The 25,554-nt window shown below is 37.5% G+C and overlaps 2 protein-coding genes across 9 annotated transcripts in view; one reads left to right on the plus strand and one right to left on the minus strand.

Moving 5' to 3' along the window:
• GFM2 (GTP dependent ribosome recycling factor mitochondrial 2) overlaps positions 1-16,855 on the minus strand; it is a 47,350-nt gene extending 30,495 nt beyond the window's left edge. For 2 of the 8 annotated variants that reach the window (XM_036845559.1, XM_036845556.1), the window contains exons 1-8: positions 16,686-16,844; positions 11,580-11,663; positions 10,300-10,384; positions 8,704-8,733; positions 8,150-8,207; positions 7,593-7,690; positions 3,187-3,312; positions 2,281-2,369 (exon numbers count right to left, since the gene is read on the minus strand). In XM_036845559.1, the coding sequence (XP_036701454.1) occupies positions 2,281-2,369; positions 3,187-3,312; positions 7,593-7,690; positions 8,150-8,207; positions 8,704-8,733; positions 10,300-10,384; positions 11,580-11,639 (546 nt within the window). In that variant the 5' untranslated portion in view covers positions 11,640-11,663; positions 16,686-16,844. Of the gene's footprint in view, positions 1-2,280; positions 2,370-3,186; positions 3,313-7,454; positions 7,691-8,149; positions 8,208-8,703; positions 8,734-9,940; positions 10,385-11,579; positions 11,664-16,685 lie in introns of those variants that run through there. The other 6 variants (XM_036845557.1, XM_036845560.1, XM_036845562.1 and 3 more) reach the window with 6 other exon arrangements.
• A 93-nt stretch (positions 16,856-16,948) lies between these two features.
• NSA2 (NSA2 ribosome biogenesis factor) lies at positions 16,949-24,948 on the plus strand. The gene is made up of 6 exons (XM_036845566.1): positions 16,949-17,106; positions 18,698-18,885; positions 18,976-19,126; positions 20,933-21,112; positions 23,290-23,482; positions 24,711-24,948. The coding sequence occupies exons 1-6, from the start codon at positions 17,104-17,106 to the stop codon at positions 24,776-24,778; spliced, it is 783 nt and encodes a 260-aa protein (XP_036701461.1). The 5' UTR covers positions 16,949-17,103; the 3' UTR covers positions 24,779-24,948.
• The last annotated feature ends 606 nt before the right edge of the window (positions 24,949-25,554 follow it).

A 25,554-nucleotide genomic window follows, 5' to 3' on the forward strand; every position in this document is an offset into this window, starting at 1 on the left:
CAATAGCCTCCTGTATCACAAATTCAGAAACTTCCTATTACAGCATATTTCAATCTTGTAAATAATGCAATCTGAATGATCAAGTGTCAAATTTATGTAAAGAAGTTATAATGACAGGAAGCATTAGGAAATGAAATGACTCAAAGAAATAGAAATAATAGGTGTATAATCAACCTCAGACATCAGTGTCAGGCTTTATATCAAGCAAATATCACTGTCTGTCAGGGGTCCTCAGGTGGGGCTTTCAATAACTGTATTATTTCCCCTCGAACTAGTACAATAAGTATCCACGTACTCTTCACCTAGATTCACCAAATATTAACATGTTACACTTGCCTTTTTTCTCTCTCTATAAAACATTATGTGTCTGGTGGCTGGGAGAATGTGCCACTTGGAACTACTATAAAGAGCATGATTAACTGATGGTTCCAACTGTTACCCTTCTAGATCTACCACAATGTATTCTCAAGGCCCACCTTCTTGGGGGCTGTTTCCAGCTAATGACTGAGCTCAGCAGAAGCACTAATGGAGGCCTATTCCCACAAGACATGGGCTCCTCTAACAGGTAACATTAGCTTGAGGACTCCCCATGAGCGTAGCCAAACCCTTTTGGAACTGTTCTATAGCCTGAGACTCTTCCTGCCCAATCCCCCATCCTTCCCCCTCTCCTTCACAGGTGTCAGCCTGCCCTGTGGTCTGAACGCCCTCTCCCACTTCCCTCTTTTCTCCCTTATTCTTCACAGGCATTTCCCCCCAATAAATCTCCTATACATCTAATCCCATCTTGGCATCTACTCATCAAAGTACCCAAACTAACACCATGTGTGTATGTGTGGGTGGATGGGAGCTGAACCATGAGAGCAAGTTGCAGACACCATGAAACTTTAATCCTAAATACTTCAGCATGCATTTCCTAAGAATAAGGACATTTTCCTACATAATCAATTACAAAGACCACATTCAGGAAAATTTAAGTTGACACAATACTTTAATATATATATTACATATTCAAATTTCTGATTTTCCCAGTGATGTCCTTTGTAATTTTTTCTTTTTGATCCAGAATTCAGCCAAAGAGGATATATTACATTTAGTTTTCTTGTCTCTTTAGAATCCTTTAATCTAGAACAATTCCACAGCTTCCCCCCAACCCCAATTGTTCATTTTCCTTATGTTAAAACATTTTTTTTGAATTTCTGAAAAGTCTTGGCCAGTTGTTTTGCACAATGTCTTTCAATTTAGATTTGTTTGTTTTCTCATGATTTGGGCCAAACATTTTTGCCAGGAATACAACATAGGTGATGTTGTATCCTTCTTGGTGCATCATATCAGGAGGTCCATGGTGTCAATTTGTCCCATTTTGGGGGATATTGATTTTGATACCTTAATTAAGGTATTGCTTTTAGTAATTTTAAGATTAGAAGAACTAATGTGGGTTCTATATTCAAGATAAAGTCAATTTTGAGATTATAAAACAAATGGAGTACCAGCTAAAGAGAGCATAATTGACCCCAGTAGCAACAATTTTATTATAAACCCACTTTCAGGATTTATTCAAGTTTTATATTAAGTTTTGGGAGAAAATCCTTCATGGGTTGCTCACATTTCTGCATGTTTTGTCAGGAGAGGCACTGACTGCCTTTATTCTGGACTATCTTTTCAAAAATGTTTGTATAGTGAACAGTTTAGAAAGATATTGTATCTCCCTTCAGAGCAAAAGGTAGGTTGGCTTACAACCCTGGAAGACAATGTATCCCTTCAGAGCAAAGAGCAGGCACGTTTACTGCCCATTATAAAATACTTGCATTCTCTAAGCACAGGGTTCCACTGCAGCTGTCACCTGACTTCCCTTTGTCACCCTATGGGAATTAGGGCTTGAGGAACCAACACAATGAAATGCTCATACTCTGGATATTGCTATTATGGTGATTAATAAAGTCCTTCATCCCTGACTCAGAAATCTTGTGTCTTCTGCCAGAATCCATAAAACTATGGCAGACTAACTTGTTAGCTTTAAAGTAAAAATCTCAGCCTCTTCACAGTTCTCAAAACTTTCGTATTTCCTACAGAAAAGCAAACTTTACTTTCCCTTTTACTATGAAGTATATGAGATCATATATAGATCACATCTCAATATTAAATTCCAAATTCCTTTAACCATAATTGGATTTATATGAGCTTACCAAATAAAGGGTTATAGTTAAATCAATCTGATGCATTCTACTTTTTAAAAAAATCATGCTGTTCTATCTTTACTTAACTTTGACAATATTTTTTTACCTCTACACCAGCAGAGGCATCAAACACAGCCACTGCACCATCTAACACTCTTAGGCAGCGCTCAACCTCCAAGGTAAAGTCCACATGACCTAAGAAAAAGATGAGAAATATAACACCTAAAATCTTTAAACCATCACCATCACCACCACCACCACCACCACCACCACCACCACCACCACCACCACCACCACCACAACCACCACCACCAGCACCAGCACCACCACCACCACCACCACGTGATCCAGCAATCCCAGTTTGGGTACACACCCAGAATAATTGAAAGGATAATCTCAAAGAGATATTTATGCCCCCATGTTCAGAACAGCACTATTCACAACAGCCAAGAGGCAGAAGCAACCCAAATATCCATCAATGGATGAATGGTGTGTGTGTATATATATATACATATATATATACACAAAATTTTGTATATATACAAAATGTGTTACCTCTAGGCAAAGGAATACTATGCAGCCTTAAAAAGGAAGGCAATCCTGCCACAGGCTACAACATGGATGAACCCTGAAAAATTTTGCTAAGTGAAATAAGCCAGTCACAAAAGGACAAACAGAGTACGATTCTACTTATAAGAGGTATCTAAAGTAGTCAATCTCATAGATCTAGAAAGTAGAATGGTGGTTACCAGGATTCAGGTGAGAGGACAAAGAAGAAAAGTCGTTTTATGGGTATAGAGTTTCAGTTCAACAAAATGAAAAAGTTCTGGAGATCTATTTCACAATAATATGAACATACTTAACACTACCAAACTGTACACTTAAAAATGGTTAAGACAGTAAATTTTATGATATATATATTTTTTACCACAATTAAAAAAAAAAACACATACACAAACAGAAAAGCCTCAAAGTAATGCAGCACCTCTGCATTGCTGAAACAGCACTATACCTGGTGTATCAATTAGATTGATTCTATACCCCTTCCAATCGAATGTAACAGCAGCTGATTGAATAGTTATGCCTCGTTCTCGCTCTTGAGTCATGAAATCTGTCACTGTGTCTCCGTCATCAACATCTAACCAGGAAAAAAAATGACACAGTTAGGCTTAAAAGTATATTTTATAGGTCTTTGGTATCTACCTGACATAGTTTAATTTGCTCTAAGAAAAACTGTTTACAAAATATTTGGTTTAATATTTAGAGCCCTTAATCATTCTCTAAATAAATCATCATTCTAGAAAAAGATTTTTCAGCTGATGAGTAATTCTTCCATAAAAATAATTTTTCTGTAATAACTAAGATTAAACTCTTTTAATATTTTAATTTTACTGAACCATATACTTCTTCCATTTTTTTCCTAGTTTAACTTTCATTATCCCATCCTTATCTGACGTTCCTCACACCTGATCCCTTGACAGGAGGCAGAGTAATGCCATAAAAGAGCACAGACAGACCAAATTTAAATCCCAACTTTATCACTTCTCTACAATCTTGAGCAAGTTACTTAACCTAGTTTTTAAAATACGGCTAATAAAGCCAACCTTGCTGGATTGTTATAAGAATGAAATGAAACTATATATATAAAGTACCTAGCTCAGTAAATGGTAGCTACATGCAATAAGGTAGAGAAAAAATTCCTCCAAAGTTAAATCATCTTTTACAAACCTTTCTTATTACTAAATTTTCCTTTTAGGATTTATTTATACAAATATAAATAAAGTCTTCTATAGTATAAAGTCATGGATACAATTTATCCTGACTACCAAAAAGGTCACTCAAATTACTCTGCAGTAAAATTCTTGAATTATGCATTTTACTCTTACTCTTATTCAGTAAAAGAAATGACAAAGAGCTGATCTTTACCAATCAAAATTCAAGTTATCATGGCCTTATACTACCACTGCTTATGTCAGCATTAAACCTCTAAAATGCTAGTTACTCCATATCATTTTTGTGTGTGTATACGTGTGTATAAATATACACACACACAAATGCACCAACAGAGGGGAAAATAGCAAGAAAAATGTATCTGTTAGCAACTCTAAATATCAATGTTAAAGAATTGTAACAGTATTGCCAGTTATTCACAATATAACTAACCGAGAAAACAAGTATCATTAAGAAGACAAAGACCAAATAACTAACCAGAGGTTCTAAATAAGGCAGTAAGTTTCTAAGACACTCAAAAAATAAAAATTTGCACAAAGATAAAGATCTTTATTTCCTATTATTATTATTATTTTTAAATATAAATTATTTATTTATTTATTGGCTGCGTTGGGTCTTCGTAGCTGCGCGCGGGCTTTCTCTAGTTGCGGTGAGTGGGGGCTACTCTTCGTTGTGGTGCACGGGCTTCTCATTGCAGTGGCTTCTCTTTGTTGTGGAGAATGGGCTCTAGGCACGCGGGCTCAGTAGTTGTGGCTTGCGGGCCCTAGAGCACAGGCTCAGTAGCTGTGGCACATGGGCTTAGTTGCCCACGGCATGTGGGATCTTCCCAGACCAGGGCTCGAACCCGTGTTCTCTGCATTGGCAGGCAGATTCCCAACCACTGTGCCACCAGGGAAGTCCTCCTATTATTTCTTTATGATTAAACATATGACTAATAAAATCAACCTTGGATCAACAAATTCTGCCACAATTGGGATAGTTTCTAGGCCTCTGGCGTGAACCAGAAAAGAACCTCAAAACATATCTAGTTTGTGTGTGTGTGTGTGTGTGTGTGTGTGTGTACATGTGTGTATATATATGTATCTAATATATATATATATATATATATATATATATTCCTAGAGTAGTCAGATTCATAGAAAAAGAAAGTATAAGGGTGGTTTCCAGGGGCTGGGCAGAGGGGGCAATGGGGAGTTGTTGTTCGATGGACATATAGTTTGGGCTTTGCAAGATGAAAAAGTTCTGTAGAATAGATGCAAACAATGTGAATATACTCAACACTATTGAACTGCACACTTAGAAACGGTTAAGACGGTAAATTTTATGTTATGTTTTTTTTACCACAATTAAAAAAAACCTGTTTACTTGAAAATTGCCTGCGTCCACCTCATCTAGACCCTCGACTCAAGGATACACTCAGGGGATATGCGGGAAGGATTCTAATCAGATTCATGATACAAAAGAGGAAGCCTAACAACGTTCAGTGTTTTGCTGTCTGTTATTTCCCCATTTACACAGCAATAAATTCTATGAGAAATTCATGTGCTTATACATTTAGGAACCTATCATCATGAAGATTCTAATCGTGAGTGGTTTTCTCCTCTATAGCTATTAAGTCTCAGCCAATTCCAAGGGTCTAGAGAAATGGGTCTCAATAGAGCGCATTTCAAAATTACTGCGGAGCTTTTGAAAAAGACATTCACTTCTACTTCTGGTATTACTGACCTGATGACCTCCATGTCACATTTCAAAACAAACTGTTTCACCAGAGATAAAGGCACTTCATAATGATAAAAGGGTTGATTCATCAGAGAAATATAACAATCATAAATGTGTATGAGTCAAATACAAGTTTCAAAATACGTGATGCAAAAATACAGACATCCAGGCCATACCCAGACATGCTGAATCTTAATTTTCAGAGTGGACTTAGGGCATTGTTATTTAAAAACAAAACAAAACAAAATCTTTAAAAGATACATGGGCATTAAATGTGCATGCCTGGTCAAGAATCACAGTTTTGGGACTTCCCTGGTGGCGCAGTGGTTAAGACTCCGTGCTCTCAATGCAGGGGGCCCGGGTTCAAACCCTGGTCAGGGAACTAGATCCCACATGCATGCTGCAACTAACAGTTCGCATGCAACAACTAAGGAGCCCACCGGCCGCAACTAAGGAGCCGGTGAGCTGCAACTGAGGAGCCCGCCTACCACAACTAAGACCCAGCACAACCAAATAAATAATAAAATAAATAAAATTAAAAAAAAAAAAGAACCACTTTAAAAATTAATTAATTAATTAATTAATTTTTTATTTTTGGCTGTGTTGGGTCTTCGTTTCTGTGTGAGGGCTTTCTCTAGTTGGGGCAAGCGGGGGCCACTCTTCATCGTGGTGCACGGGCCTCTCACTATCGTGGCCTCTCTTGTTGTGGAGCACAGGCTCCAGACGCGCAGGCTCAGCAGTTGTGGTTCACGGGCCTAGCTGCTCCGCGGCATGTGGGATCTTCCCAGACCAGGGCTCGAACCTGTGTCCCCTGCATTGGCAGGCAGATTCTCAACCACTGCGCCACCAGGGAAGCCCAGAACCACACTTTTTGACATACTATAATAAAAAAGTAAATTCAAAACTTAGGTAAATTATACTATTACTGGGGGTTAAGGATTAATGAAATCCTTTCTTGTTCTGCATGAGAATTTGACCTCTGGTTAACTTTCTGGCTCTCTTCTCCTAAAGCCCAGAAAACAAGTATGCCAACTGCATTGCTAGGCAACACACTTATGGAAAAAATAATTTCTGATTGGTAAACTACATCTGACCTGGGAAGAATTAATAATGAATTATAAATACCTGATGAAGATACATAGCTTTAGGCTTCCCCGAGTGGGGTACGGCATGCCCCTTGTGGGAAACCAGGAAGATGACCCATGGAGCTGTAACAAGAGATGCTCATTCCTACGAGGCATGAGTCTTCTAAGCTAGGGTGGCTCCTGTGAATCTTGTTACCTTGCAACTAAGCTATCACTTTTGGGTGGCCAAAGAAGACAGTTCCCACATAGCTATGTGGACTGCTATAAGAACTTCTGTAGGGCTTCCCTGGTGGCGCAGTGGTTGAGAATCTGCCTGTCAATGCAGGCGACACGGGTTCGAGCCCTGGTCTGGGAAGATCCCACATGCCGCGGAGCAACTAGGCCCGTGAGCCACAATTACTGAGCCTGCGCGTCTGGAGCCTGTGCTCCGCAGCAAGAGAGGCCGCGATAGCGAGAGGCCCGCGCACCGCGATGAGGAGTGGCCCCCGCTTGCCACAACTAGAGAAAGCCCTCGCACAGAAACGAAGACCCAACACAGCCATAAATAAATAAATAAATAAATAAAAAAAAAAAAAAAAAAAGAACTTCTGTAGAAAGAAACACCTATTGCTGGTCTGCTGGTAAGCTACGTTTCCTGTCTCACAGCCTTCTGAATAGACCAGTGCCAACTATAGCCCAAGACAGTCTTGTGAGTCTGATTGTTTAATTGAACCTAAAAAGACCCTTTGGTGAGTACTGTAACTACCTTAACTTTATGTTGTGGTTTAGACAGCAGTGCCTCCATGCCATATGCAAGATCTCTAGGTTGACTTCTTAATCAAAATATTTTCCACTGATGTTTTTTCTAATGGGGGGCAGGGTGAGAGGAGGAATCCATTCTAACCTCCCAGTGATCTTGTGTATCCAGAATAATACAATATTCTTTCTGTGGTGGTAGTTTTTCCTGCATCAATATGAGCCATAATTCCAATATTACGGATTCTGTTTAAAAGGGGAAAAATTAAAAAAAAGATGTGTATTATAAGGTGGACATTACTAAAATTGTAAAACTAAAATATCTATGTTGCACAAATTTCAAAGCTGGTTGGTATTTCAACAATTTATATAATGGTGTAAAAACTAGAAAAATGGAAAACATATCACTGTCACATTACTCTGACAAAACAGCTAAGTAACAAAAGAGCTAACTACAATTTTGTGACTATCTTATATTTATTTCTATGAAAAGTGTGCTGTTGCTACATGAAAAATTTTTAGCATTGAATTGAGACAAGAAAATAGCTTTTAAGATATATACCAACATCTATTTATAGTTAATTAGCTAGGGCAGGAAGTTACAGAAATTAGAGCATTCACTAAATGCTGAATTAAGCCTGTGTGAAAAACCTGTAACTTTTCATGGCAGCCTATGGAAAAGACAATATCAATGACAGTACTTACTTAGCAATAGGAGGATTGATGATGGAATGAAGGGACTTGATATCATTTCCTATTAAACCTAATGGAAAGAGTGTTAAAATTGAACTGTTAAATTTAAAGAAAATTTCCTTTAATTTATAAATGAAAGAAATTAAAAGAATTTTAAGCAAGTAGTAAAATTACTATTAAAGAAAATCCAATTAAAGTAAAATTCAAGCTAAATATAACACTCATTTACCTAAAATTTATTTTCTAGCAATCTCTAAAAAAACCTGTGGATGACAATAAAACAAGATAAGTTTTTAAACATCAATTTCTAGATTATATCCTTAGAAAAATATAGATTTACCCCAATCTCTGCCACCTGCTACAATTCTATAATAGAATTCTATAATAAATAGAATTGCAAAAGTAGAATTAATGTTCATAACAATAACCTTCAGGCACTAGTAGATCTTGAACCAAAAAAAAAAAAAAAAAGCACAGTCCTGTAAACCTACATTGTCAAGGTTTGAAGAGCAAAGAGTGATACTCATATCAGCTGATAATGAGTTTTTGTACAACTTGAAACCTACCTTCCCTCAGCAATTCCAAGGACACGATACCTATAAAGACAGCCTGGGAGGTATCACTGAATAGAAGCTATAATAATCTAATACTTGTAAAAGGCCAACTTGTAAAAACTAACAGTATTTCTGGAAAAAAAAAGTCCATAATGACTTACTCCATGCTTACCATTTATTCTATTAATACTAAAGAAACAATGCAGCTACATTTATAAATTTAATCTATACCTTCCTGCTATTTAAACCAGTTCTCCTAAATTTCTATAATAAATTATGATGACTTCTATTACATTTTGAAAACCTGATGGCAGTTTGAAGACTGAAAGATAATCTGTACTGCTATAGATAAAGCTGTACGGGCAAAATATAGAAACCCAGATATAGACCAATAATGCAGAACATTAAATTCACATGCCTTTAAAAGTCACACAGCCAACTGGTATTTTTACTCCATTATTCTCACATGACAAAGACGGTAATGAGAACAGCTACAGAATGAAGCTACAGGTGACCCTTGAACAACACAGGTTTGAAGTGTGTGGGCCCACTTATCCAAGGATCTTTTTCAATACATGCATGCTACAGTACACAATTTGCAGCTGGCTCAATCTGTGCACATGGAACTGCAGATGCGGTGGGCTAACTGCAAAGTTTTATGTGATTTTCAACTGTTCGAGGGGTCAGCACCTGTAACCCCCTCATTGTTCAAGGGTCAACTGTAGTTTCACTAAGTCTCCCACATGCTTGCTAACTTCACACACAAGGACATTCAGAATTACAGTACAATTGACCTTTGAACAACTGGAAGATGAGGAGTGTCAACCCCTGTGCAGTCAAAAAATCCGAGTATAACTTCACAGCCTGCCCTGTGCATAAATCATTCCTCTGTATCCTCAGTTCCGCATGGGCATCCAACCAACCGTGGATCATGTAGTACTGCAGTACCCATTTAGTGAAAAAATTCTGCACATAAGTGGACTCTTACATGGTCAAACTTATATCGAAGTTCACATCTGTGCTGTTCAAGGGGCAACTGTAGCCAGTTCCTCAGCCTTCAGGCTTTTAATAGCCGTATTACCTAACCTAATCTATCCCAGATAAATATTAAACCAAACTACTCTTAAGAACCCTCAAAATAAATTATCCTGTTAAACCTCTATTAACAGAAAATACTTTTGAATAAAAACCAGAAATGAACTAGGAAAATCAACATTTTACAGCAAGAGCACTCTACAAGTAGACTCACCTGCTAAACCTTTGAGCCGACCCTTCCCTTTGCTCAGCTCATGAGGATGGACAGCAGATGAGGAACATAAGTGTACTGGTACTACCTCCTAGCATCTATCAGAATACGCCAACTCCTAATAATCTCAAGGAAATAGCCAAGAAGTAAAAGGGAGCCACTGTTTTCAAAATGGTTGGAGACCCCTAATAAGGGAGATGCTTGCAAATGAGAGACAGAGAGAAAGAGAAAGAGAGAGAGAGACAGAGAGAGAGAGAGAGACAGAGAGAGAGAGAGAGATAGAGAGAGACAGACAGACAGAGAGAAAAGGGAGAAAGCAAGCAAGCAGTTTAAGTAAAATGAGAAGAATCTAACATTTGTACCTGGTAGGGAACTGTAATTTCTTCCAAGAAGCACATGTAGCCTTAATCTTTTTAGACTTGCTCTTATTTTAGAGGAACACATATTCTAGTAAAGAGAAAAACAAACAACGTTAATTTTATTTTAGCATAACTAACTACTGTAGTTTTAACATCATAATTATGCTTTGAATCTCCATATAGTAGTCTCAATTTACTAACTCCAATTCTTTTAAAAAGTGACAACACAAAATTACACTACAATAAAAAATAAGGATAAAATTAATACTGCTTGCTCTTTTGAGCTGACCTTAGATGATGGCTCTCCTAGACATGCAGCATTAGCATCACAGGGATCTTATTTGAAAGACAAATTCTCAGGACCCATTCCAGAGAAGAGAATCAGAAACTCCAGGGATAGCGCCCAACAATGTGTTTTAACAAGCCCTCCAGGTGATTCTGATAGCTGCAGTTTGAGAATGACCCTAAAGTTTCCAGAGAGCCAGAAAGGTTAAATAAGGTTGCTAACCCTGGATACCCCTTGGTTCTCCTTTAAGCCTATTAAGAGCTGGTGGAGGTCATGAACTCTGAAACCATTAGGTGTTTTCACCTAGATTTGCAACAGTGGCTACATATTAGAATCACCTGGAGAGCTTTTAAAAAACATTCGGGGGATGAGGAAGGAAGGGAAGTTGGAGGAACTATGGCATTTTTAAAAGCTCCCCAGGTATCTTCTCCTAATGTTCCCACATAGAGGTTGAATGTTCTCCATCGATTTATCCCTGGACCACTAAATACAGATTTAATGGCTGTCAATATATTTGGAATTGTAGTTAGTGTATGTAGTGATTTTGGGCTGCCACAATCTGCCTTTCATGGTGTCACAGAATGCATACCTGTGCCTTCTGTATTATTTCTACATTAGTTACCAAGTTTCTGGCAATAAAACACTATTATTCTAAGCAAATATATTAAGAGTAGAGAAGAGACTCAAACTATTTAAATTTCTACTTCATAATGGCCAGGGTAAGACAGCATCACCTGTCACAGGGTGTACAGTCTGAAAGCATCAGAAATGAAAACACTGAAGAAAAACTGTGCAACTCCTTGGGCTGCTAATGACCTCAAAAATGGAATACAGATAGTCTCAAAATGATAAAGCATACTTCTTGTTGATTACAGGTTCTCCCATATCCCCTGTTAAGAAACTGCTGATATACTAGTATATGAGATACACTAGACCTTTGGGGAAGTCAAGTAACTGAAGTTGTTGAAGTACATTTAATTTTACAAGAAAAACTTACGTTAATGTGCAAGCTGGATATTTTCTTATGATTCATTGCAAATATCCTCAGATTGGACATCTTGGACCTCTAAACTGTTATTCTCTGAAAAAGAAATATACAAAATTACAAAACTAAATTTATGTATTACATGTAAGACATATGTAAGTAAGGCAAATGTAATATATTAGGTAAAAATGTATTACTTTTAAAAACTAGGAATAATATTTGTAGCTATCAAAAAGAAAATGCGTAATTCAGAAAATGAAAGCTCAAACTAAACATGAGAAATATGGTCCCTTATTTTTTCAACATCCTTTAACTCTTCAAGAAAGATATGAAGAGGGACTTCCCTGGCAGTCCAGTGGTTAAGACTTCACCTTCCAATGCAGGAGGTGCAGGTTCGATCCCCGGTTGGGGAGCTAAGATCCCACATGCCTCGAGGCCAAAAAACCAAAATAAAAAACAGAAGCAACATCTTAACAAATTCAATAAAGACTTTAAAAATGGTCCACATCAAAAAAATCTTTAAAAAAAAAAGAAAGAAAAAAGAAAGATATGAAGATACTGTAGAAAAAGATACATTGAAATTACAAAAATATATCATACCACCCAAAAAGCACTTTTATGTAAAAATGAAAAACAGAATTAAGTATAGAAAGGTAAGCATCTACATGTTAACTTGGTAATTTCTCACTGATAGTATAACTTTTGGGTTTATTTGTATATTGATTTTCCTACCATAAATATGTAAATATGTATTTCTACCATGTAAAAAATATACAGAAGTAAATCCTCTTCTTCTATGATCACGGAAACTAAGCATCTTTAGTTTAAAAACATTTACTAAATATTCACGATGCATCAAGTACACTCTCAAAGCTATGAGAAATGCATGGAAGTATATGAGACTGAGGGGGGTGGGCAACAGGTAAACAGAAAAGGTTAAACCACTGTGCACCATGTTATGTAAGAAGGCATGTCAAAACTTATTATTATTCCTCCTAAATCTGCTCCTTTCTGTATCTGAAGACAGAAACATTCACTACCCTTATTTAGGAAGTCACCAAGTCCTTTTGATTTTATTTCCTAAATATATCTTGAATCCATTCCCCCTTCTTCATTTCCAATGCCAAAGTTCAGAATGTTTGCAAAATCATGCATGTTAGATCCATTCTAAAATAGAACAATGGATTCTACCATAACAGAATACAAAGAGCTCACTAATATGGTTTGATCCCACATTGCAACTAACCTTTAAGAAACCATCACTTGTCAAAACCTGGTATAACATCTAAGATGGTCCACAATTTTCTGAAAAGACTATTAAAATACTCCTCCTTTTCCCAACCACATATATGTATGCTGCTAGATTTTCTTCAGACACTTCAACCAAACATTTTACAAATATATATACAGTAACATAATAAATACAGAAGCAGATATAAACTGTTTTCTGTTAAGCCAGGCATTAAAAAGACTTGCAAAATTGTAAAGCAATATAAAACACTCTTCAAACAAAATCATTTTTGTTTTTGAAAATATATTTTTCATAAAAGTATATTACATTAATATTTAATGGTTTATTATTTTTAATGAATTATTAAAACATTTTAAAGTTTTGTTTCATTTCTAGTATTTGAATATCAGTTACAACCCATACAAACAAAACTGTTCATTCTGACTCATTTTTAAGAGTGTGAAGGGTTCCTATAGACCAAAAATTTTAAAAACTTATTCCAGCACTGTGTTTCCTAAAGTGACTGCCCATGATTATTTTACGTTATAAGTAAAAAAAAAAAAAAAAAAAAAAAGTAAACAAATGTTAGAAACAATAGCCAACAAAATCTGTGATCTTGTAGTGTTGCTTATGATGAAATTATTTACATAAAAATGTGAATTTAAGGAAAAATAGTAAGTAATTAATAGCGCAGGTAATTCAGTTGTCAGTCTTAAAAAAGTAGTACTCAGATCACTTAAGTGGGAAACACTGCTTGAATCCATTTCTTGACACATACCTTTCAAGTAAACAACCTCATCTTGTCAATTCCCTACTTAAAAACCTGTAAAGGTTCTTAATACAACAAATCCTGTCCCTAACTACCTTCACAGCCTTGTACTCTCCTACTCCCTACTCTATTCCAGGAGTTCTAGCCAAAATTCCTCTAAAACACTGTGCTGCAGTTTCCTTCACCACAACCCCGTGTCAGTAGACTGGCTTTATTGTGCTCAGGCAAGTGGACCCAAGCCTGGTTTGGTAACATAAGTACTCACTAAAAACTGTGACACCTGATGGTATAAAAACGGCAAGTAATGAGAAAAAACAGGTAAATACCCATTCTACATTATCAACAAGTTACACGACCAATAAACAAAAGAATCCGTGGACTATTTTTTTTTTTTTAAATCGGTGGACTATCAGGCCTGTAAGGTTTAATACACAAAAACAGGAATCACGGGACACTAAAGTACAATCACAACATACATTAGCATAAAAGCACAAATGAAGATGATGTTGCTGAGGATAAAGTAATGTAGGAACAGAGATTCTGAAGCATCAAGTTAAAATAGTCTGTGTTTGCATATGGTATTTGTTACTGTACTTAGTAATTTTTCCTAAATTAGAAACTTCAATTTAGATTTGTGTCATATTCACTGTTTCTTAAAAAAGTATCAGTTATGAATTAGGCCAATATGTTCATTATTGATTAATGTCAATCCCTAATGTCATCTTTGCTCTTTTTCTCTTTATATTGAATAGATCATCTCAAGCTATCTATCTAAACATTCATTTTCACTACAGAATTTATGTCACAAGTTCTAAAACAAGCTATTTATCTAAATTTTAAAAATTAGTTTTAGCCTTTAACTTCATTCAAGAAAAAAGCTTGGCAAATCAACTTTTACTTGCTAAAAAAAAATGCTCAGTAGTTAAAGATACTCTTAAATTTAGGTCAACTGGACTGAAAAAGCCCCTTCCAATTCCCTGTTCATCTAACATTCATTGGAGCAACACAAGGAGCTGATAATTGGAAACATGAAAATGAGTAACACATGATGCCCATCCTCAAGAAAAATATTACGTTTAACAATCCTGCATATCACAAAAACATTTCATTCATAATACTTTCTGCATGGCTCTTACTACTGTACCTGTTCTTCCTCTTTAACAAAAATAAGCTTCATTTTTTAACACCATGCAATTTATAAAGCAGCTCTCACATCTCCTGGCTTATTCTTCTAAACTATACCAATAAATACTGGCAAAGTTTCATACAGATCAAAGGAATACATTTTTATGCTTCTGACTGCCAAAATGCAAAGACTGGGTATCTAGTATATACTTGTAGATGTACCAAAGTAGTGACGATACCCAACTTGGCTACTGCCAGTTACATAGGAAGAAATTTTTTAAGAGACCTTTTTGTTGACATTGATCAGTTCAGGCCATTTTTATCCCACAATCACAGCTGAAAGAACAAATGATAACCAACATAGCCATAACTTTGCCTCGTCTATTTCACACAAATCAAAATGTGACTATTGCTTAACCTCTAAAACATTTATTTTCTGATTCAGAAGGGAAAAGGGCATTATGGCTTTGAGAGTTGTACATGAAAAAACATGAGTTCACAATTTAAACAAACCTATTAAAAATTTCTATAAACTGACAGGAAACGGGGTAAATCTCACAATGTTAAGCAAAAGAAAACAACACAAAAAAGTTCATACTATATGATTCCAATTATGTCAAGTTTAAAACAGGCAAAACTAATCCATTCTGTTAGAAGTCAGGATAGTGTGTACCCTTGGGAATGACAGTTACTAGAAAAAGGCACGAGGAGGGCTTCTCAGGTGCAGGTAATTTCTTGATTTGGGTGCTGCTTATACAGGTATATTCAGGTTTTGAAGAATCCACTAAGAACGTTCATCTACAATATGCATTTGTCTGCCTGTCATAATTATAACACATCAATAAAGTCTTTTAAAAACTCTCCATAAACTTTTAATTATACCAGAAATGTCAAGTGGGCCCTTTACTTGTGGTGGAAAACGCCAGACTAGGCTTTACAGTCAGAGGACTTGCTGGAGTCCCAAGTCTTCTGTGATCTCTGACAAATCACTTCAAATCTGAGCCTGTCTTTTCATCTATCACATCACAGGATCCACATGAGAAGGAAATTCAATTATCAACAAGAATTTATTGTGTGTCTACCACTGCCTTCTAAGTAATGGGGTTAAAAGTAGTGAACAAAAAACAATCCAACAATCCCTTCCCTCATCCTGTCCCTATCCTAATCAGTGGATACAAACAATAAACAAAATAAATAAATAAAATACATAGCATCTCCTATGGTGATAGGTGCTACAGAGAAGAATTACGCAGGAAAGGGGAACTGGGGCAGTAGTAACTATAAAAAAGGAGCTCATGGAAGGTCTCAATAAAACAGTGACCTGAATCAGGTGAGGAAGGCAATACCAGGGGGAAGTGTATCCCAGGAAGAGAGATTACGTAATTTACTGTACTTGAAAATATACAAATGCTAGTTAGAATTAGTTCGGGTTTTAAAGGAAATAAGTCACATTAGAAGATGAAGCCTTAAAAAAAAACTGCCTCAAATCCAAGCTCTTAAGACTTAGGGCGACAATAACAATGAAGTTCCAGACCGTGAGGGTAATTAAGGCAACTTCAACGACCGTACAGTAAAACGTAAAACCGACAGCTTTCCTCGGTACCACTAGAGGACCACTAGATGCAAATCCACTCGGCACCGTCCTGGGCACCAAAAGGCCTCAGAAATTTCGGAAATTAGTCCGGAAAAACAGGACGCTGTCTTTCTTTTCTGACGGCTGTTAAGGCCCAGTAATTTACTTTCCTCTACAGTAAGTTTTCATTCCTCTGCATCCTTCTCAATCGTGCACACATTACACACGGTGACAGGAACCAAGACCCGTCGCTCTCGCCAAAGGCCAGAGAGAAAGGCCCACACGTGGGCGGACACCGAGATGAGGGGCCGGGACGCCCTGCAGTCCTCGTGCTTGCCTGGCTGTAGCATCCTGGAAGGTCGCCAGTGGCCATCTTGGGCCTAGGCACGCGGGAGTCACACGGCGCGGCCCCGTACCCACCTGGCACTTGGTCGCATTCCGGGGGCCGGCTTTTTCCCGCCGGGCTGGTGAGAGCCGATGTGCGGGCTGCACCCTACGGTGCAAAGGCCTCACGTCGCGACGCCCTACCTCCGAGAACGCCCTACCCGTGAGCGGAACTTACATCTTCTTCTCTCCGCCTCCGGCGACGCCTCTTTTCACCACTTCCGGCGGTGCCCCACTCAAAAGCAGCCGGCCAGCAACTTCTGTCCTTCGAGCTGAAAGTGGAGAACGGAGGCTCGGAACGGCTGTGTGGCGCTTTTTCTGGAGTCGGTCGAGTTACAAGCGTCCCTTTCCTGTCGCGGGCGGCGCGGAGTCGGCTCGTGGGTCTCTAAGACCAGAAAATTGAGAGCTTCTTCGCGCCCCGGCGGCTGCACCCGGTGGCTCGGCGGCAGTCACCATGGTGAGGAGGTCACCTCGGGAGCTCGCGACTTAGGGCGTCAGAGGTGGCGGGGCCTGGGGGCCCAGGAGCGCTGGGGCTAGCGGTGAGGGGTGGTAGGCGGAAGTGAGGTGCAGTTAAGGGAATGAGAGTGGACTCCGTGGGGTGCGCTCCGAGGAGTGAAAACAACTTCAGTCTCGGGCCATAGAGTGGGGTATTTGCCCGAGCACAGGCTTTTGGAGCCAGACAGGTTTCACTCTGTTAAATTCCTGGCTTCGTCCAAAGTTGTGTGACCATCAGTGCCAGAGCCTAGTGATAACTCTATACCGTAGGCTTTAATCCCGCATCAGTCCTCATCTCTGCCGAAGAAACCGAAGGTATGCCCTGCCACCGGCCAAGCAGCTAATGAATTGCAGAGCCGGGCTTATAGCCCAGATCTGTCTGCCAGGCCCTTTGTCTTTCTACTACATGTCTAATCTCTGTTTCTCTGCAAAGTGGCATTCCACATACCTTTTTCATGGTTGCTGCCAGGTGTATGTGATAGCAGTTGAAAACACCACACGATATCTAGTACCTTCTTGATTGTTACATAGCGTTATTCTCCGTGCTGGAGTTGGCTTTACACCGTTGTTTTATTTTTGTAGTCTTAAAGTACAAATAGACTGGGGCCGCGTGTTTAAAATAAAACAATATTGGCGTATAAAACAGGCACTTAAAAAGCAAAAGGGGATCTCATACATTGCTCATGAAACGCAAAATAGTACAGCCACCTTGAAAACAGTTTGGCATATGTCCACACAAAGACTTATATGCAAATGTTTATTCACTAAGAACTGGAAACAACCCAAACATCCGTCAACTGGTAAATGAATAAACAAACGGTGGTATATCCATAAAATGACTACTTGTCAAAAGAAATGAAGTATGGATATGTGCAACAACATAAGAGAATCTCAAAAGCCTTATGCTAAGTGAAAGAAGCTAGATGCAAAAGGCTACATACTGTAGATTCCATTTACATTTCATTCTGGGAAAGGCAAAACTAGAACAATAGATATCAGATTGGAGATGGAAAAAGAGGATTGACTTCAAAGGGGAACTTTCTGGGGTGTTGGAAATATTCTCAGTTTTGATTGTGGTGGTTACAGAGCTGTGTAGCTTGTCAAAACTTACAACTCTATATCTACACTTAAGGGCACATTTCATTGTATGTATGTAAATTATACTTCAATAAAACTGAGTAAAATGTTAAATTTTAAAAAAGTATGATGATGATATTGAAAAACCAGATTATCGAGTTCAGAAGAGAGAGATCCTAGAATCAGATCGTCCCTTTTGTGGTCCAGTGGATTTTGGACAGTTCTCTTCAATGAACAGTAACTTTCACTGAGTTTATTACAGATGTAAATCCTGATGCCTCATATCATTCAGGATCAAAATTTATTTAACTTACATCATGTCACTAGGCTTAATAGTGCAAGAGTCATTTAATCAAGTGAGCAGTGGATGACCTAGGACCTTCTATACTTTATATGCTACTCAAAAGAAAGTATTTTAGAATGATTCTGTCAGTGATTTTTTTTAAATTAAAGTAACACGTTTTGCAACGTTATAGCCACAAAATGAATATATCGAGTTACACCGTAAGCGCTATGGATATCGTTTGGATTACCATGAGAAAAAGAGAAAGAAGGAAGGTCGAGAGGCTCATGAACGTTCAAAGAAGGCAAAAAAAATGATTGGTCTGAAAGCTAAGCTCTACCATAAACAGCGCCATGCTGAGAAAATACAAATGAAAAAGACGTAAGTGATAATTTATTTGTTGTATCAAGTTAGTCTTTTGAGTAATAATTATTAAAACCAATAATCCTGAATCTTTTTCATTCTTGGTAGTATTAAGATGCATGAAAAAAGAAACACCAAACAGAAGAATGATGAAAAGACTCCACAAGGAGCAGTACCTGCATATCTACTGGACAGAGAGGGACAGTCTCGAGCTAAAGTACTTTCCAATATGATCAAACAAAAACGAAAAGAGAAAGCGGTGAGCAATAAAAATTGAAGTCTTTGTTTTTGTTGCCCTTGTTCAGGAGAATTACTTAAATACATATTTGAGGTTCTTAGTTTTGTTTCTTCAGTTAAATGGAAAAATGAAGTCCAACTATTTCCATTATTTAGATGTTGAAGTCTTTGTAAATTTCATTTTATATAAAATGTTTAAGTAATAAAAAAATGTGCTTTCTCACCATGAGAACATTCAACAGGATTTAAAATTTTTTTTAGAATGCCATGTGTCTTTAGTTTTAAAAAATTATTTAAAACAGCTTCTTATACTTGACAACTCCTAATGTTGTGCTGTTGTGGAGAAGGATACAACTGCTTCTTGTTTTTGCTGCCCTGCAGTGCCAAAACTGGTTAAAAAGTAGAATAGTGGAAAGCATCCTAAGTGATTTGACTTAGATAAAAATTGAGCAACTAAAAAAAATAAATACTTCTGGGTGGCACTTGGTGTCAAATTAGGTTAAATTCTGCTAAAAGCAGAGAAAAAGACATAGATACTATTTTTAAACACCTGTGGATAGACTGACAGAAATCTAGGTATCAGCAGAATATGCAGTATCTGCATTTAAAGAACTTGGTCTCCAGATTGGATTTTTAAAATCTTATTGCTTATTTTTTGATATGTAAATATCAAAATTAGAATGGTAGAACTTTAGCACCAAAAGAAACTTTAGAGATTATCTACTTAACCCCTCTTCATTTTACAGATGAAGAGACTGGAATCTAGGAGGTTGTAAATCACTCTTCACAGGCGCTTATCTGTGAAATGGTAGAGTTTCTTCTAGAACCTATTCCCTTAGTGATAGGTCCAGAATTCTTTCTACTGCCTTGCACTGCTTCCATTTTTTCATAGAATTTGCATTCTAGGGAGGTACAAAATATGGGGTGATGATTTTGTCTTACTAGTAAATGTAATCTAAAAATCCATTCAAGGTAGAAATATAAAGATATGTTAAGAGGTGGAGACAGTTTACAGTAGCCAGGGCACGGAAGCAACCTAAGTGTCCATCGACCTATGAATGGATAAAGTAGATGTGGCACATACATACAATGGAATATTACTCAGCCATAAAAAGAAACGAAACTGAGTTATTTGTAGTGAGGTGGATGGACATAGAGACTGTCATAGAGTGAAGTAAGTCAGAAAGAGAAAAACAAATACCGTATGCTAACACATATATATGGAATCTAAAAAAAAAAATGGTTCTGAAGAACCTAGGGGCAGGACAGGAATAAAGATGCAGACATGGAGAGTGGACTTGAGGACACAGGAAGGGGGAGTGGTGGGCTGGGATGAGGTGAGAGAGTGGCATGGACATACATACGCTACCACATGTAGAATGGATGGCTGGTGGGAAGCAGCTGCATAGCACAGGGAGATCAGCTCGGTGCTTTGTGACCACCTAGAGGGGTGGGGTAGGGAGGGAGATGCAAGAGGGAGGGGATATGGGGATATGTGTATACCTATGGCTGATTCACTTTGTTATACAGCAGAAGCTAATGCACCACTGTAGAGCAATTATACTCCAATAAAGATGTTAAAAACAAAAAAAGGTGGAGACAGTCTTCCAGTTTTACCCTATTAACTATTTAGTAGTAAACTTAACTAGTTCCAATTAACTTCAGGCTTGTGAGGAGACAGTGCAGATCTCTAGAAAACAATTGAGCCAAAATGTTGTTGGTTAAACAAAAAAGTGAATCTACTACTTTGTACAACTAAAAAATATTTGACTTTTTATTCTCATTGTCTTTTACTAACAATATAAATTTTAACTGTGGTCTGTTTTAGGGAAAATGGGAAGTCCCTCTGCCCAAAGTTCGTGCCCAGGGAGAAACAGAAGTATTAAAAGTTATTCGAACGGGAAAGAGAAAGAAGAAAGCCTGGAAGAGGATGGTTACTAAAGTTTGCTTTGTTGGAGATGGCTTTACTCGAAAACCACCTAAATATGAAAGATTCATTAGGCCAATGGTAAGACCCTGCTAGAGTGCAGTGGCTTAAATATCAAGTCCTATGTTAAACTGGATAAAGTACTTGACAGTTTCCTGAAATTCCTAAAACTGATAGAAAAGAACAGGTTGAAAGATGTTTTTAGGCTATTTTTGTTATTTTAAGTTATTGATGGAATGGGTTAGCACTCTTCCACTACTGTCAAGAATCTTGTCTTCAGCTTCATAGGAGATGTGAGATGATAAAGAATTTTCATTACAGAGACTGTCAGTGAATCTTGACTTTTAAATATGACATATTAGAATCTTCATTTTCCACAGTCATTTTACTCATTGAACAAGTGATCTACTATGTGCCTGACACTTGTCTTTGAGAACAGTTAGAAAATGAGTACAATTGTTTTTTCAAGAGTTAATTCTGGTTTAGTACGGGAAGTATCTTAATGCTTTTGAAAATACTTAGGATGCAGTCGTTGACAAAAGAAATATTAAAATGGGACTTCAGTTTCTGTTGACAGCAGTGGTGGTCAAAACCAATCTCCTCTCCACCTCCCCAAATATAATTGAAGATATATTTCTGCAGAACCCCTTTAAACAGAATGAATTAATCTGCCCACTGGATACCAGCCTGCTTACAAAAACAAAGAATCAGAGGGGAAAGTTGGCAGTGTTACTCTAGCTCTCAACCTGAATAATTTTCAATGAATTAAAATGTTGTCAAACAGCCTGCTTCTATTAAAAAAAAAAAGTTCTATTGGAACACAGCCATGCCTGTTCATTTACATATGGTCTATGGCTTTTTTTTTTTTTTTTTTTTTTTAAAGATGGCAAATGCAGGTTTTTTTTTTTTTTTTTTTTTTAATTTTTATTTATTTATTTATTTATTTATTATTTATGGCTGTGTTGGGTCTTCGTTTCTGTGCGAGGGCTTTCTCTAGTTGCGGCAAGTGGGGGCCACTCTTCATCGCGGTGCGCGGACCTCTCATTATCACGGCCTCTCTTGTTGTGGAGCACAGGCTCCAGACGCGCATGCTCAGTAATTGTGGCTCACGGGCCTAGTTGCTCCGCGGCATGTGGGATCTTCCCAGACCAGGGCTCGAACCCGTGTCCTCTGCATTAGCAGGCAGATTCTCAACCACTGCGCCACCAGGGAAGCCCGGCTATTTTTTTCTACAGAGTTTGAGTACAGTATTTGTAACAGAGACCATGTGGCCGGCAAAGCCTAAAATAAGAGCTTCACTATATGGTTATTTACAGAAAATGTTCACCCATCCCTGGATTCCATCATGGACTCCCCTTATTTTGATTGTATATTCATAACCTTGTAAATATATTTTGGTAATCTTAACAAGTTCTACAGGGAGAGAATATACTAGTCAAGCTTTTCTAGGCTTTCTGTAGTTTGGCAGATACGTTTCTTATTGTGAATTAATCATGTGGCATTCTGAATGTTATGTAGGCTTGACTAATGAGTCTGTTACTAAGAATTTGATTTACTGTCATTTGCCCCCTTCCCCCCATACAGGGAAAAATCAAACTTAAGAGATTGCAAAGTGTTGTGGCTTCTAAAGTGCCTTCACCCCAGAAGACCGTATCTAGGTGACTGGGTGAATCTGGTCTCTGTAACAGAGATCTCTCTGGGCTCGCTCCAGTTTTTGACCAGTATTAACCATCAACGCAAAGAAAGCTGACAATCTTTCCTCATGGAAGGTGGCTGAAGTATATAGACTTGGAATCAAGATACTTAAGTTTGATTCCATCCTCACACTGTTTAGCCTGGGAACAAGTTATTTAACCTGCTCATCCTTGTTTTTATCGTTTAAAAAAAAATAGAGTTGTAAGGCTATCATGTTTAAATGGTGCTGTTTGTGAGCTCTAGCATAGTGCCTGGCATGCAGCAAGTCCTCAGTAAGTATAGATAACCGGACAGAAGAAAATCTGAATATGACGCTTGGTAGCTATTCCACGGTGAAAACTTTTCAGAAGTATGTGTCTGGGTTTTTCCCCCACATACTTTTCCTGTAACTATCAGGTTTTTAGTCTGTAGAATTAATTCTAAGTATTTTCTTCGATGCCTTAAGATTAGACATTCAATCCTTTTGGGGGGGGTGGGGAGACGATTGGAAAAGATAAGCAATAAGGATCAATATTCATCATTAACATTTTCAACTCAAAACATTCTTGTGTTCGACTTACTAGGGATTACGTTTTAAGAAGGCCCACGTAACACATCCTGAACTGAAAGCCACCTTCTGCCTGCCAATACTTGGTGTGAAAAAGAATCCCTCATCCCCACTATATACAACTTTGGGTGTTATTACCAAAGGTACTGTCATTGAGGTGAACGTGAGCGAGTTGGGCCTAGTGACACAAGGAGGCAAGGTCATTTGGGGTAAGTATAATTTTGAATATGGGGCTGCTGATGTTGTAATCCTAAGATAGAAGTTTTTAAGTTGACATAAAGTACAGAGCAAATTTTAATGCAGTTAAACTTGATGTGAATCAGATTTAAATCTTTAGGAAGAACAATGTAGAGTTATGAATGCAGTTCTTCTTTAGTTTACTGGTTTCAGTTACATAAGGTTTACTACATTGCTAGATATTTTTTTGATGCTTTTTATTTAAAAAGATATGAGACAAGCAGATGGGAAATTGTAATTGTAACTGAAAAATACTGGAAGAAAATAAATTGACCACAAATGGGGGAAGGGAGGCAGACAGCAAACATTGTAGCCACACTATTTCAGTAATAATTAAAACCTGAAATATGTCATGCAACAATTTTAAATTCTTTTTTCTTCATTTTCTTTGTTTTCTGCTTTCAGTACCCAGATATTTCTAAACTTTAACGTTCTTTGAAACATTAATGTTCTTTGAAACTGTACAGCTTCTTGATTGAATGCTCAATATGAGTCATTGGCACATACTTCATGTTAGTTGACCTTGGTTGGTTGTTTTTTAAAAAATAAATTTACTTTATTTATTTTGGGGCTGCGTTGGGTCTTTGTTGCTGCGGGCAGGCTTTCTCTAGTTGTGGTTAGCCGGGGCTACTCACTGCGGTGGCTTCTCCTGTTGCGGAGCACGGGCTTCAGGCGCGTGTGCTTCGGTAGTTGGGGCACGCGGGCTCAGCAGTTGTGGCGCACAGGCTTAGTTGCTCTGCGGCATGTGGGATCTTCCCGGACCAGGGCTCAAACCCGTGTCCCTTGCATTGGTAGGCGAATCTCAACCACTGCACCACCAGGGAAGTCCCTTGACCTCGGTTTTAAAATAGGTTAAATTGATTTGAAACTTAGTTAATACTTGATGCTTTTTCCAGTAAGAATTGTGTGGAAAAGGAGCAATGCTCAGGTCAATCCATAAGGGCTTGTTAATATAACATAGTAACAGAATGGAGCTAGCCACCATTTATAAAAACAATATTTATGTAAAAATTGTATGGAGAACTCAAGCTTGGTCTTGAGTGATTTCATTTATTTTATAAAATCTCATTTATACTACTGTCGTCCATTTTTTCTTTCTTAAAAGTGGTAATTGTAAATAATTTGGGCAAAGATTATATGTATTCTTTAAAGGTAATTTTTATTAGCTAACATCCCTCCTTTTTGTTTTGTTTTCCTTAGGAAAATATGCCCAGGTTACCAACAATCCTGAAAATGACGGATGCATAAATGCAGTCTTACTGGTTTGACAGCAGATACATACAAATAACTCCTTATAATTATTGAAGACTACACACCAATCAGGAAACCATTACTCTGATATTTCTGAATACTACCAATCAGCCTTACATGTCTGCAGTCATCAAGAAAACTATTTATTGTTTAAAAAAAAAAAATTAAAATGGCCTTGTTTTACAAATTGGTCTTTTGTGTCTATTTGTTTAGCGTTTAGATGTTCATAAAATTGCATGATTAAAAAATCAATTATAGAAATATCCTACTTCATCAGTATCTGCATTAATAAGTGGTACTAAGCAGTGTAGATAGATCTGTCATTATTGGAAAAGCCAGTGCAGTCAAAAACACATTTTATCAAAGGTTAGTGCACACTTAACTGTGAGGAATAGGCCAAGAAACTTTGTCACATCTAAGACCTTACCTGAGGTCTCTTCCTCCTCACTGTAGATTATTAATCCTAAGAAATGTAGCATTAACACAGCATTTTAATGAAAATACTTCATAAAGTATATGAGAAGGAATACTACACTATAAAGTTCAAAATAACTTAGATAAAACTTTTTACCTCTAATTAATCCTTAACTTATTCCTATAGTAAGTCAGGGAATGAGTATTTTAAACATTTTTCCCCTCTCATTCATCATATATAATGCCATATACTTGGAACTGTATTTTCTACTCAAGATGATTGATAGATACATGAAAAAAATACCACCAAAATGTTTATACTTTTAGCATTTCTTGTATTCTAAACTTAGGGTAGTGTATTTATATTTTTAGAGTGGTA

The sequence above is a fragment of the Balaenoptera musculus genome, chromosome 3, assembly GCF_009873245.2.
Source record: "Balaenoptera musculus isolate JJ_BM4_2016_0621 chromosome 3, mBalMus1.pri.v3, whole genome shotgun sequence".
In the NCBI taxonomy this organism is placed as follows: domain Eukaryota; kingdom Metazoa; phylum Chordata; class Mammalia; order Artiodactyla; family Balaenopteridae; genus Balaenoptera; species Balaenoptera musculus.